Source organism: Bison bison, unplaced genomic scaffold (genome assembly GCF_000754665.1).
Source record: "Bison bison bison isolate TAMUID 2011002044 unplaced genomic scaffold, Bison_UMD1.0 scf7180017864274, whole genome shotgun sequence".
Taxonomy (NCBI): Eukaryota; Metazoa; Chordata; class Mammalia; order Artiodactyla; family Bovidae; genus Bison; species Bison bison.
The window spans coordinates 423,703-435,266 of NW_011494846.1; the positions used below are offsets into that span (position 1 = coordinate 423,703).

Consider the following 11,564-nt stretch of genomic DNA (forward strand, 5'->3'; position numbering starts at 1 on the left):
GAACTGCTTTATGATCCAGCAATCCCACTGCTGGGCATACACACTGAGGAAACCAGAAGGGAAAGAGACACGTGTACCCCAATGTTCATTGCAGCACTGTTTATAATAGCCAGGACATGGAAGCAACCTAGATGCCCATCAGCAGGTGAATGGATAAGAAAGCTGTGGTACATATACACAATGGAGTATTACTCAGCCATTAAAAAGAATACATTTGAATCAGTTCTAATGAGATGGATGAAATTGGAACCTATTATACAGAGTGAAGTAAGCCAGAAAGAAAAACACCAATACAGTATACTAACGCATATATATGGAATTTAGAAAGATGGAAACAATAACCCTGTGTACGAGACAGCAAAAGAGACACCGATGTATAGATCAGTCTTATGGACTCTGTGGGAGAAGGAGAGGGTGGGGAGATTTGGGAAAATAGCACTGAAACATGTATAATATCATGTATGAAACGAGTCACCAGTCCAGGTTTGATGCACGGTACTGGATGCTTGGGGCTGGTGCACCGGGATGACCCAGAGAGAGGAGAGGGGAGGGAGGAGGGTGGAGGGTTCAGGATGGGGAACGCGGGTATACCTGTGGCGGATTCATTAAAAAGAAAAAAAAAACTGAGCATTTAGGATTGAATTTTTTTTACTTCTTTCTTCAACACGGCACTTAGATTGACATGTGTGCTCAGTTGTGTCCAACTCTTTGCCACCCATGGACTGTATACCACACTGTATACCATGGAATTTTTCAGGCAAGAATACTGGAGTGGGTTGCCATTTCCTACTCCACTTAGATCAACAGTGTTGTTGCTTTTCTCATTTATTGTCTTATGAAATAAGAGATAACTGGCATTGGCTCGCTAATCTTTCAAAATGGAAGACCTCTGGGTTTATCCTGTTCCTCCAAATCTTTGCTTTTCTTTCTCCTCTTTTATATATTGTTTGTATACACTTAACTTGGAGAGTCTCTTCATCTTAAAGAAGGTTGAAATAATGTAAGTGTGGGTTATTGTTTCATGTTGGGTTTTTCTAGGCTGTAGTTGTTGCATCATATTAATAATCCTCCTTTTTATGATGTCATAGGGGAAGTAGAGGTAGATTCCAGGTTCCAGAGGCTCATTCCATTTGTTACTTGTAGATCTCTAGCCTAAATTCACTTTCACTGGAGTTGTCAAATTTTAAAGGGATAAAGTCTGCAGATTTTACTGGATTAACCAAAAAGTTCAGTCAGGTTTCCCCACACCGTCTTACGGAAAAACCCAAATGAACTTTTTGGCCAACCCAGTACTTGCAGGTTGACTGTTTTAACCACTGAAGGCATAAGGCTCCACAGTAGGCTACTATAGATTTCATCATTTATCAATTGTTTTTTCCCCTTCAAACTTCTGTCCCATACAGAGTGTAATTTAAGGCAGTTGAGCAGAGAATTCAACAAAGATAAATTATCCTAGAGAACTATACTAATAGCTCCCTGCCCTGGTACTCTGAGAAGAAGCAGATGACTAAAAAGAATTGATATTGCTTTTTTCCCCATTTCCTCATTTTATGAAATATAAGAGTTTCTTTCTTCCATCAGTACTGGAGCACATCAAAAACACCCTCTGCCCAGTAAGTCTAGTGATACATACTGGAAAAATTCTTAAGCCTGTTCATGTGGGTGCCTGAACAGATATAATCACAGTGGCAAAGTTTATAGGCCCGAAAGGTGAAGCAACTTAAACTTCTTCAGTTTCAGATGGTGAAATAAGTTCTGCCACTTCAGTTCAGTCAAGACGTCGTGTTCGACTCTTTGCAACCCCATGGACTGCAGCACAACAGGTTTCCCTATCCTTCACCAATTCCCGGAGCTTGCTCAAACTCATGTCCATCAAGTCGGTGATGCCATCCAACCGTCTCATCCTCTGTCATCCCCTTCTCCTCCTGCCTTCAATCTTTCCCATTTTCTGGGTCTTTTCCAATGAGTCAGTTCTTTGCACTAGGTGGCCAAAGTATTGGAGTTTCAGCTTCAACATCAGTCTTTGCAATGAATATTCAGGACTGATTTCCTTTAGGATGGACTGGTTGGATCTCCTTGCAGTCCAAGGGACTCTTAAGAGTCTGCTTCAACACCACAGTTCAAAAGCATCAATTCTTTGGCACTCAGCTTTCTTTGTAGTCCAACTCTCACATCCATACATGACCACTGGAAAAACCATAGCTTTGACTAGACGGACCTTTGTTGGCAAAGTAAAGTCTCTGCTTTTCAATATGCTGTCTAGGTTGGTCATAGCTTTTCTTCAAAAGGAGCAAGAGTCTTTTGATTTCATGACTATAGTCACCCTCTGCAGTGATTTTGGAGACCAAAAAATAAAGTCTGTCACTGATTCCCCATTTATTTGCCACAAAGTGATGGGACCAGACGCCATGATCTTAGTTTTCTGAATGTTGAGTTTTAAGCCAACTTTTTCACTCTCCTCTTTCACTTTCATCAAGAGGCTCTTTAGTTCCTCTCTTTCTGTCATAAAGGTGGTGTCATCCGCATACCTGAGGTTATTGGTATTTCTCTTGGCAATCTTGATTCCAGCTTGTGCTTCATTCAGCCCAGTGTTTCTCATGGTATATTCTGCATATAAGTTAAATAAGCAGGGTGACAGTATACAGGCTTGATATACTCCTTTCCCTATTTGGAGCCAGTTTGTTGTTCCATGTCCAGTTCTAACTGTTGCTTCCTGACCTGCATACAGATTTCTCAAGTATTCCCATGGTATTCCCATCTCTTTAAGAATTCTCCAGTTTGTTGTGGTCCACACAGTCAAAGGCTTTGGCATAGTCAATAAAGCAGAAATAGATATTTTTCTGGAGCTCTCTTGCTTTTTCTGTGATACAGTGGATGTTGGCAATTTGATCTCTGGTTCCTCTGCCTTTTCTAAAACCAGCTTGAACATCTGGAAGTTCACGGTTCATGTACTGTTCAAGCCTGGCTTGGACAATTTTGAGCATTACTTTGCTAGCATGTGCCGCTACTGCTACTACTAAGTCACTTCAGTCGTGTCTGACTCTGTGCGACCCCATAGATGGCAGCCCACCAGGCTCCCCCGTCCCTGGGATTCTCCAGGCAAGAACGCTGGAGTGGGTTGCCGTGAGATGAGTGCAACTGTGCAGTAGTTTGAGCATTCTTTGGCATTGCCTTTCTTTGGGATTGGACTGAAAACTGACCTTTTCCAGTCCTGTGGCCACTGCTGAGTTTTCCAAATTTGCTGGCATATTGAGTGCAGCACTTTCACAGCATCATCTTTTAGGATTTGAAATGGCTTAACTGGAATTCCATCACCTCACTAGCTTTGTTGGTAGTGACACTTCCTAAGGCCCACTTGACTTCACATTCCAGGATGTCTGGCTCTAGGTTGGTGATCACACCATTGCAATTATCTGGATCGTGAAGATCTTTTTTGTATAGTTCTTCTGTGTATTCTTGCCACCTCTTAATATCTTCTGCTTCTGTTAGGTCCATACCATTTCTGTCCTTTATTGTGCCCATCTTTGCATGAAGTGTTCCCTTGGTATCTCTAATTTTCTTGAAGAGATCTCTAGACTTTCCCATTCTATTGTTTTCCTCTATTTCTTTGCATTGATCGCTGAGGAAGGCTTTCTTATCTCTCCTTGCTATTCTTTGGAACTCTGCATTCGAATGGGTATATCTTTCCTTTCCTCCTTTGCTTTTCACTTCCTTTCTATTCACAGCTATTTGTAAGGCCTCCTAAGACAACCATTTTGCCTTTTTACATTTCTTTTCCTTGGGGATGATCTTGATCCCTGCCTCTTATACAATGTCACGAACTTCCATCCATAGTTCTTCAGACACTCTATCAGATCTAATCCCTTGAATCTATTTGTCACTTCCACTGTATAATCGTAAGGGATTTAATTTAGGTCATACCTGAATGGTCTAGTGGTTTTCCCTACTTTCTTCAATTTAAGTCTGAATTTGGCACTTAGATCCATGTAATGGTAGGCGGTACTCAAAAAGAATGAGGTGTTTTCTGTATGTACCAACGGGAAGATTTCCAAAACATATTCATAAATGAGAGGAGAAAAAAAGAGTTGTGGAATAATGTGAGCGGAATGAGCCCATTTGTGGTTTTAAAAACTGTATTTATATAGTGTGGGAGCGTGTGGGAAAGGAGCAGAGAGAGACGGAGGTAAGAGAAAAGGACATTACCAAAGAAAGGCAGTGGTGAGAGGTGATGAGCTGGGTGTTTGGAAAGAGGGACAATGGAAAAGAAGTTTGTTTTCTATTTCTTAAATTATTTACTATTAAAATGCTTCATCTATTTCCAAAAATTAAAAAAAAACAAACATGCATTTGTGCACATGCAGAAAATAAAAGAGAATGTTCAAGCTATTTTTAACAGATTTATCCAGCCCAGGCATTCGCTAAGTAAGAACAAGCCCTTCCAAGATGCCAGTTTTAATTCTTCTATGTCAAAGAAGCATAGGATTCCTTGGCTTAGCACAAATCCGAATGTATAGGGAAAAAATTAATTGGAGGTGATGGGGAACTGGCTTTTAGTAAACATGGCATAGACTGCAGTACTGGCTCAAAAAAAGTTTACCAAAGTGATTAAAACTGCTGTCATTCCGTTACCAGAGTTGGTCTCTGGGCTTTGATGGAATTTACTGTTGAGAGTCTTTCTTTCACCAGATTTCTTACTTATAAATCTTTCACTCAATTGTAAACAGACTTCTGAGGAATAGAATGGAACATAAAGCTGTGGAAAATAATAACCTTAGTTTTTTACCTTTGTTTACAAACCAGTGCAATGATAGGTATGTTTTTAAATGTAGGTTTTCTTATTATTCAGATATGGTGAAGCCAACAGATCAAGAGACGATTGCCATTGAAAAGAGTTTGTTATCCTCACAGCTTGCAAGAGAAAGGGCGTGCCAGGCCATGGAGGGCCAAAGCGGGTTGTTCAGGAGACAGAAAGAATGGGAGGAAAACATGGGCAAGAGCCTTTTTTCATGGTTTCCACAAGAAGCAATGGGCAGGACAGGGTAAATGGGCCTACCTGGCTGGTTTGAATCGTTATAGTGGACTCTGGGGCTTAAGGAGCGTCTCCAGTTGTCTGGTACCTGGCCCTGTGGTGATTAGGGCAGAGGAAGAGTGGCCTATTTTCTGTAAGAACTCTGTGAAGGACGTGGTTGAGGGTGGGGCTCTGGATTGGTCAGTTTGCACAGGAAAGGCAGGCTCCCTGCAAGGGGCCAACTCTAGGATCAGTGTGGCCCCAAGACGTCAACAGATCAAAAAAATGGAAAATAAAAAGACGTGATCAATAGATGTTGATAAAGATGCAAGGATAACTATGCTCTTCAAGGTTTCCTGGATGACTTTTACATTAATATTTTGTTTAATGACAAGCTTAGAGAGCCTTCCTTAGATGGGCTAACCTTTTAATATGTTTTTGCGAGCTGTATTGGGTACAGTAACTGAGAAGTCCTTCTCTCACTCATTTCAGGCAAGAAACAGGGGATATGTGAAGCTTTTTAAAAGGTGTTTGAATCTACTCTTCTCGTTCTTTGTTGGTCTATAAAAGCCAATCAGTCATTTTCCCCCTTTTCCTCTTTAGGCTGTTTCATATGTTGGTGTGGAATTTTAGACTGGATGTCACTGCTTTAGCATTTGCACATTCGCTTGTTTATGCAACTGTATTTCGGTGTTTCAGTTGCCACAGGACTATGTTGAAAGCCTTTTACAGTGTTTTGCATTTATTGCATTACTGCAGCCCAGAAATTTGGTTCTTTTCTGAAGATCCAAGGAATTGCATTGTTGCCACCTAAGGCGATGGCACCCCACTCCAGTCCTCTTGCCTGGAAAATCCCATGGACGGAGGAGCCTGGTGGACTGCAGTCCATGGGGTCGCTGAGGGTCGGACACGACTGAGCGACTTCACTTTCACTTTTCACTTTCATGCATTGGAGAAGGAAATGGCAACCCACTCCAGTGTTCTTGCCTGGAGAATCCCAGGGACGGGGGAGCCTGGTGGGCTGCCATCTATGGGGTCGCACAGAGTCGGCCACGACTGAAGTAACTTAACAGAAGCAGCAGCAGCAGCAACCTGTATTTTCATTTTGTGGGGAAGTCAGCTCCTGCTTTTCCTTTTTTGGTTCTGTTGTGTTAGAGGTTACAGTGATTGGTTTTAGAAATTCACCCTTATGTGCCCGTGCTCGTGCTCAGTTGCTCAGTCATATCTGACTCTCTGCCACACTGGGGACTGTAGTCCGCCAGGCTCCTCTGTCCGTAGGATTTTCTGGCAAGAATACTGGAGTAGATTGCCATTTCCTCCTCCAGGGAATCTCCCAACCCAGGGATCAAACCCACATCTCCTGTGTCGCAGGTAGATTCTTCACCACTGAGCCACTGGGGAAGCCCTTTCACCTTTACATCTTTAGATATCTTCGCCATGTACCTTTAGATATATGCTGTACATCTAATCCTTGTATTTTAATGCTGCCCTCTCGTTTACTGTGGCCTAAGGTTTAATCATCATCTGCTTAGATTTACTATTTTTGTTTTTAACTGATGTTTTTGCTCTTGTGGTCACTATTTTTTTTTCATTTCTTAACAACTCCATGTTTATCTTCAGCATCCTTGTGTATCTGCCTTCATCTTCTGCCCAGGCTTCTGTAATCATCCAGTAACTGGCCTCCATCCAGTCCATCCTCCAGGCTGAGGTGGACATTGGTCTGTCAAATAACTCAAACCCAATCGGTTTCTTCACATTTCCCTTAGAAGAACGTGGTCAGGAAGGCCCTGCGTGGCCCAGCGCCCCCTGCCCCTCTGACTGCATCTCAAACCATCATTCCTCCAACTGGCGTTGGCTGTGCAGTCACACCGGCTTCCTCTCTGCTTGTCCATGGCACCCTGATCCCCCCAGCTTGCTCTGCCTGGAGTGTTTTCCACTTCCTCCCCGACTGCCCTGAGCTAAGATAACATACATTCAGCTTTCAGACCCAACTCGGAGGTCTCTTCCTCAGAAAACCCTCCTCTTATTCCCCAGTCGTTGCTGTTGTTCAGGCACTCAGTCATGTCTGACTCTTTTGCAGCCCCATGGACTGTAACCCGCCAGGCTCTTCTGTCCATGGGATTTCCTAGGCAAGAATACTGGAGTGGGTTGCCATTTCCTTCTCCAGGGGATCTTCTCAACTCAGGATTGAACCGGCGTCTCCTGCATTGGCAGGCGGGTTCTTTACCGCTGAGCCACCAGGAAAGCCCCAACTCCCCCATGGAGGAGGTTATTTAGCATCTGCTCTGATGCATGTCTTCTTTTGAGGCCCATCTCAATTTGCAATCATGGATGAGGTGGCATCTCCTTTGATGACTGAATCGCACCTTAGCCTGTGATCTCTGGAAGGGAGAGGCTCTGCTTACCATCATCCCCAGCCCCTGATGGAGTCCCTTACGCTGTGGGCAGCTGGTCCTCAGTTGTTGACTGAGTGTGGAGAGACAGCTGAAGTCCAGATAATAGCGGTTGGCCTGAGAGCGTCCATATTCTGCTGGTGCTGGAGCTCTCGGACCTCTGTGTCCAGGGCTCTGCCCGCCTGCCTGCAGAACCTTCCTTTCCATCTGTGGCTCTGGTTCACCCACTTTACTCCATGGTTTTGAAAAGCCCCTGGGAAACTTGTTTTGTTGAAGGGAAATCTGTTCATTTACATGGTTCAGGCCAGGGTGACACTTCTTTATTCATCCGGAAGGTGGCTAATAAACTTTTACCTTGAAAACCCCCACTTCATCTTGCCTATTCAGTCTTTCCTACTGTGCTGCTGAGCAAATGTTTTTTAAAATCAGGCAGAACTTTCTGACCTAATGGCACACACTTCTCTTCCCCTTCCCCGGGTATCCCCTTTCTGCACGAGAGCACTTTCTGCCCTCTTCCCACCATATCTTGTCCTTTGGTTCAGGACATAAAACTCCTTCACCTCTCAAAGCGAATACTGCTCAATAGTTTCCCCATGCACCTCTAACCTTTGTCGTTCCGTACAGACTTCCTGCCCTCACTTCTGGGGGCTGTAGGTTTATATACATCCATCTTCTTATTAATATGTTCTCAGTAAGCTGTCTGCCAGGGCTAACATTTATTTTTCCTTCTCATACCACTGAATTCATTGTAATCTAAGGGAGAGTGTTAGAGTACATTTTTAAAATAATAAGTTTCAAAATGGATTATCAGGGATTTTCAGTCCTGATATGCTTGAGGATAACCCAGAGGGCTTTTTACTGTCATATAGTTGTCAGGTCCCAGGCTGGACCTGTTAAATGGCAGCAGGGGAGACATCAGTGTCTTTCCAGACTGGCAGAGTGACTTGGTGAAGATCGAACAGCTAGTGGGTAACAGAGTTCAATCACAGTTCTTGTTTCCTTGCTTTCTTTCTAGTTCTTACTCATGTATTTTTTTTTGCATTAAATTCGATTGAGACTTGTGTGTGTTTAATTATCTGTACCTAAATTTATCTGCATAAAATTGTTTTCATATTTTATAAATGATGTTTCCACCGCCCCCCCACCCCGCCCCCGGATGACTGTGTAACCAAAGCATGCAAAGAATCTCAAGCTGACCGAAGGGACCACAGCCACTTCTCACCTCCTCCTCTCAGTGCTTCCTGGATGTCAGTGCTGGAAGAGCTTTGTTTCCTCTACGGGCTCTGCCAATCCCCCCGCCACCCCACTCCGTCCTGCCAGGAGCCACGGGCCTGCCCTTTGTGCCCTCCCCCCTTCCCCACTCACAGGCTCTGTTCCCACTTGACTTGCCTCCATCACACCACTGATCCGAGGAAATGCTTCCTCTTCCCTCCTCCAGCCCCCACCTGCCTGAGCAGCTGGCTCAGGTGAGTGGCTGGGTCCTTGTAGAGGGACGTTTGGGAACTGAACCATTCCTTCATTCCTCGCTGGGAGCCGAGAGAGATGGGTGGGTGTCCTTCGGAGGTCTCCCTCCGCCCCCTCAGTCTCTCCTCGGGAACCTGGGTACCAATCCAGGGACCTTTAGAAGAGATGTTTTCATACCATTTTTTAATAGTTGAGAAGTGACTAAATCCTCAATAAGACAATAAGACATGATCTGTATGAACTAGGTAATTCAAAGAGGAATCCCTTTTGAGGAATCCCTTTCTGAAGAAAGGTCACACTCTAGAAGATGCTATGTGATGCAGAAGTTAAACCAAGGATGAAGTTAGCATTTCTGGCTTCGAATCCTAGATCCTCTTCCCAGTGTGGTTCTGAGAGGTGGTTGAGCTGCCCTGTGGTACAGTTTCCTCAACCATATATCACAATTAAATAAAGGGAAAATGCCTACATCATAGGTAATTTGATTGTCTTGAAGATGAAATGAAATAAGCAGATTAAGATGCCAGTCATAGTAGCTGTTCACTGGTGTCATTAGCTTACATTAGTCAAGTATGATTTACAGATGCTTTCCATACATTATATTTTAGCATGTCTTAAAATATGCTTTTTTTTTTTTTTAATTGTCTTTGTTACTGACTCACACCTGCTTCTCTGTGTTTTGCTTGCAGCCCTGGAAAGGAAAATATCCATGAGGCAAAGCAGAGAGGAGCTGATAAAACGAGGGGTCTTGAAGGAAATCTATGATAAAGGTAAGGGGACCACTCCCGGCTCCATGGGCCAGAAAGAAGCCATGCTTGGAATCTGTGTGTGTGTGTTTCCCAGAGTAGGATTTCGTTCTCTGCATTGCTTTGTCAGAGTCTGAACCTGAAAAAGTCCAGACACTTCTGGAGAGATCAGAGAATGGAGCTGACAGCACTGAAGTGATTGGTGTTGTCGCGAAGGTGAACCCTCCCTTTTTCTCAGCTTTGGAATCAAACCACGGGATGCTAAGAAAGGTGATGGGGCCCCAGGAATGGTGTCAGTACGGGGGGTGAGCCTGTTGGTGTCTGGACACACACAGCTGGGGTGAATTTAATTGCTTCGGTTCTTCAGGCACCAGGGATTCCCAAGACAAATGTTAAAAATCCACAAGCGTCTAGAATATCCTGAAGAGTTTTTTTGGGGCAGTCCATCTCCCAGCAGTAGGAGAATCAAAGTGGAGAAAATGATAAAATATAAATGTACACATAAGAGATTTCAAATGATAATATTTACAATGATTACAAATGCTCTGTGAATGCGTCCACAAGCATTCACCAGTGATTTATCACGTGTCTTTTGCTGGTTGAACTACTGCCTTTAGAGACAAAGGTACACAGTGGTTTACATAGCATATTTACTAGTCATCACCGGCCCCCGCCAACCTTCCTCCTTCCTCTCCACCCTTCCCCTCATCACCCTTCACTTAAAACTTTACGAGAAACGTTGTTTAGTCTCTGTGCTGTGCTTAGTCGCTCAGTCATGTCTGACTATTTGCGACTGCATGGACTGATGCCCACCAGGTCCCTCTGTGGGATTTCCTAGGCAAGAATACTAGAGTACATTGCTGTTTCCTTCTCCTGGGTATCCTCCCGACCCAGGAATCAAACCTGTATCTCCTGCATTGGCAAGTAGATTCTTTACCTCTGAGCCACCAGGGAAGTCCTTTAGGAGAAATGACAAACTCTTATTCCAGCTTTGTTACGGTCGTCCATACTCTTCAGGTCTTACTGTTTGACGCCAGCGTTGTTTGTTGGGCCAGATTATTAAATCACACACACTCCTTTAAAGATCCACCCTAATCATCAGAGTGATCTTGTAATTCTGACAGTTCACCACATTTTCGTAGGTCTTCTGCGTGCTGAGTTTGTGTCCTGACACCAAAAAGCAGGTGTGTTTCTAACCTGGGTGTTTTTCTCTGATTCTGCTGTCCTCAGTGAGTTGGTCCTTATTCCTCTGGTACAACTCACCTCATTCACCCCTGTCATGGAGCATCCGGATGGCACTTTTAAAGTATTTTTAGAACACTTTGCCACTCTGAAATGCTGCAAGTCGTAAGGGCTTTGTATGTAATAATAAGATCTCCTAGGCAACAATTAGAGTGAAAAATCTGTGTCAATTTAGAGTGTTCTAAAACTAATGAAATAAAACCCAGTCTATTTTTAACACATTTTAAAGTTCAATCTTTATTATTAGCTAAATCTAAGGGTTTTTAAAAGTGAATCTGAATTAGTAAAGTTTATTGAATAAAATTAAGTTGTCATGTATCATGAATGTATTGGAAAGGCCTCTGGAATATTTTCGGTCAGGCAAACCAGGAGTTCAAGTCTACCCTATCAACAATTATACCCACAGCCCCAAACACACACATGATCTTCCCGTGTATATTTTACTAAATACACAAAAAATCTGCACCACCGCTCACTGGTAGGGTGTGAAGTTGTATTATTTCACGTTTCCTGGATTAGTTGGTGCCTCAGATGGTAAAGAATCTGCCTGCAGTGCAGAAGACCCAGGTTCAATCCCTGGGTCAGGAAAATCCCCTGGCATAGGAAATGGCAACCCACTCTAGTATATTTGCCTGGATAATTCCATGGACAGAGGAGTCTGACAGGCTACCGTCCATGGGGTAGCAAAGAGTTGGACTTGACTGAGTGACTAAT

The 11,564-nt window shown here is 43.6% G+C and overlaps 1 protein-coding gene across 4 annotated transcripts in view; it reads left to right on the forward strand.

The window, feature by feature from the left end:
* PHACTR1 (phosphatase and actin regulator 1) overlaps nucleotides 1-11,564 on the forward strand; it is a 298,473-nt gene that overhangs the window by 190,801 nt on the left and 96,108 nt on the right. For all 4 annotated transcript variants that reach the window (XM_010848777.1, XM_010848778.1, XM_010848774.1 and 1 more), the window contains exon 3: nucleotides 9,552-9,632. In XM_010848777.1, the coding sequence (XP_010847079.1) occupies nucleotides 9,552-9,632 (81 nt within the window). The remainder of the gene's footprint in view (nucleotides 1-9,551; nucleotides 9,633-11,564) is intronic.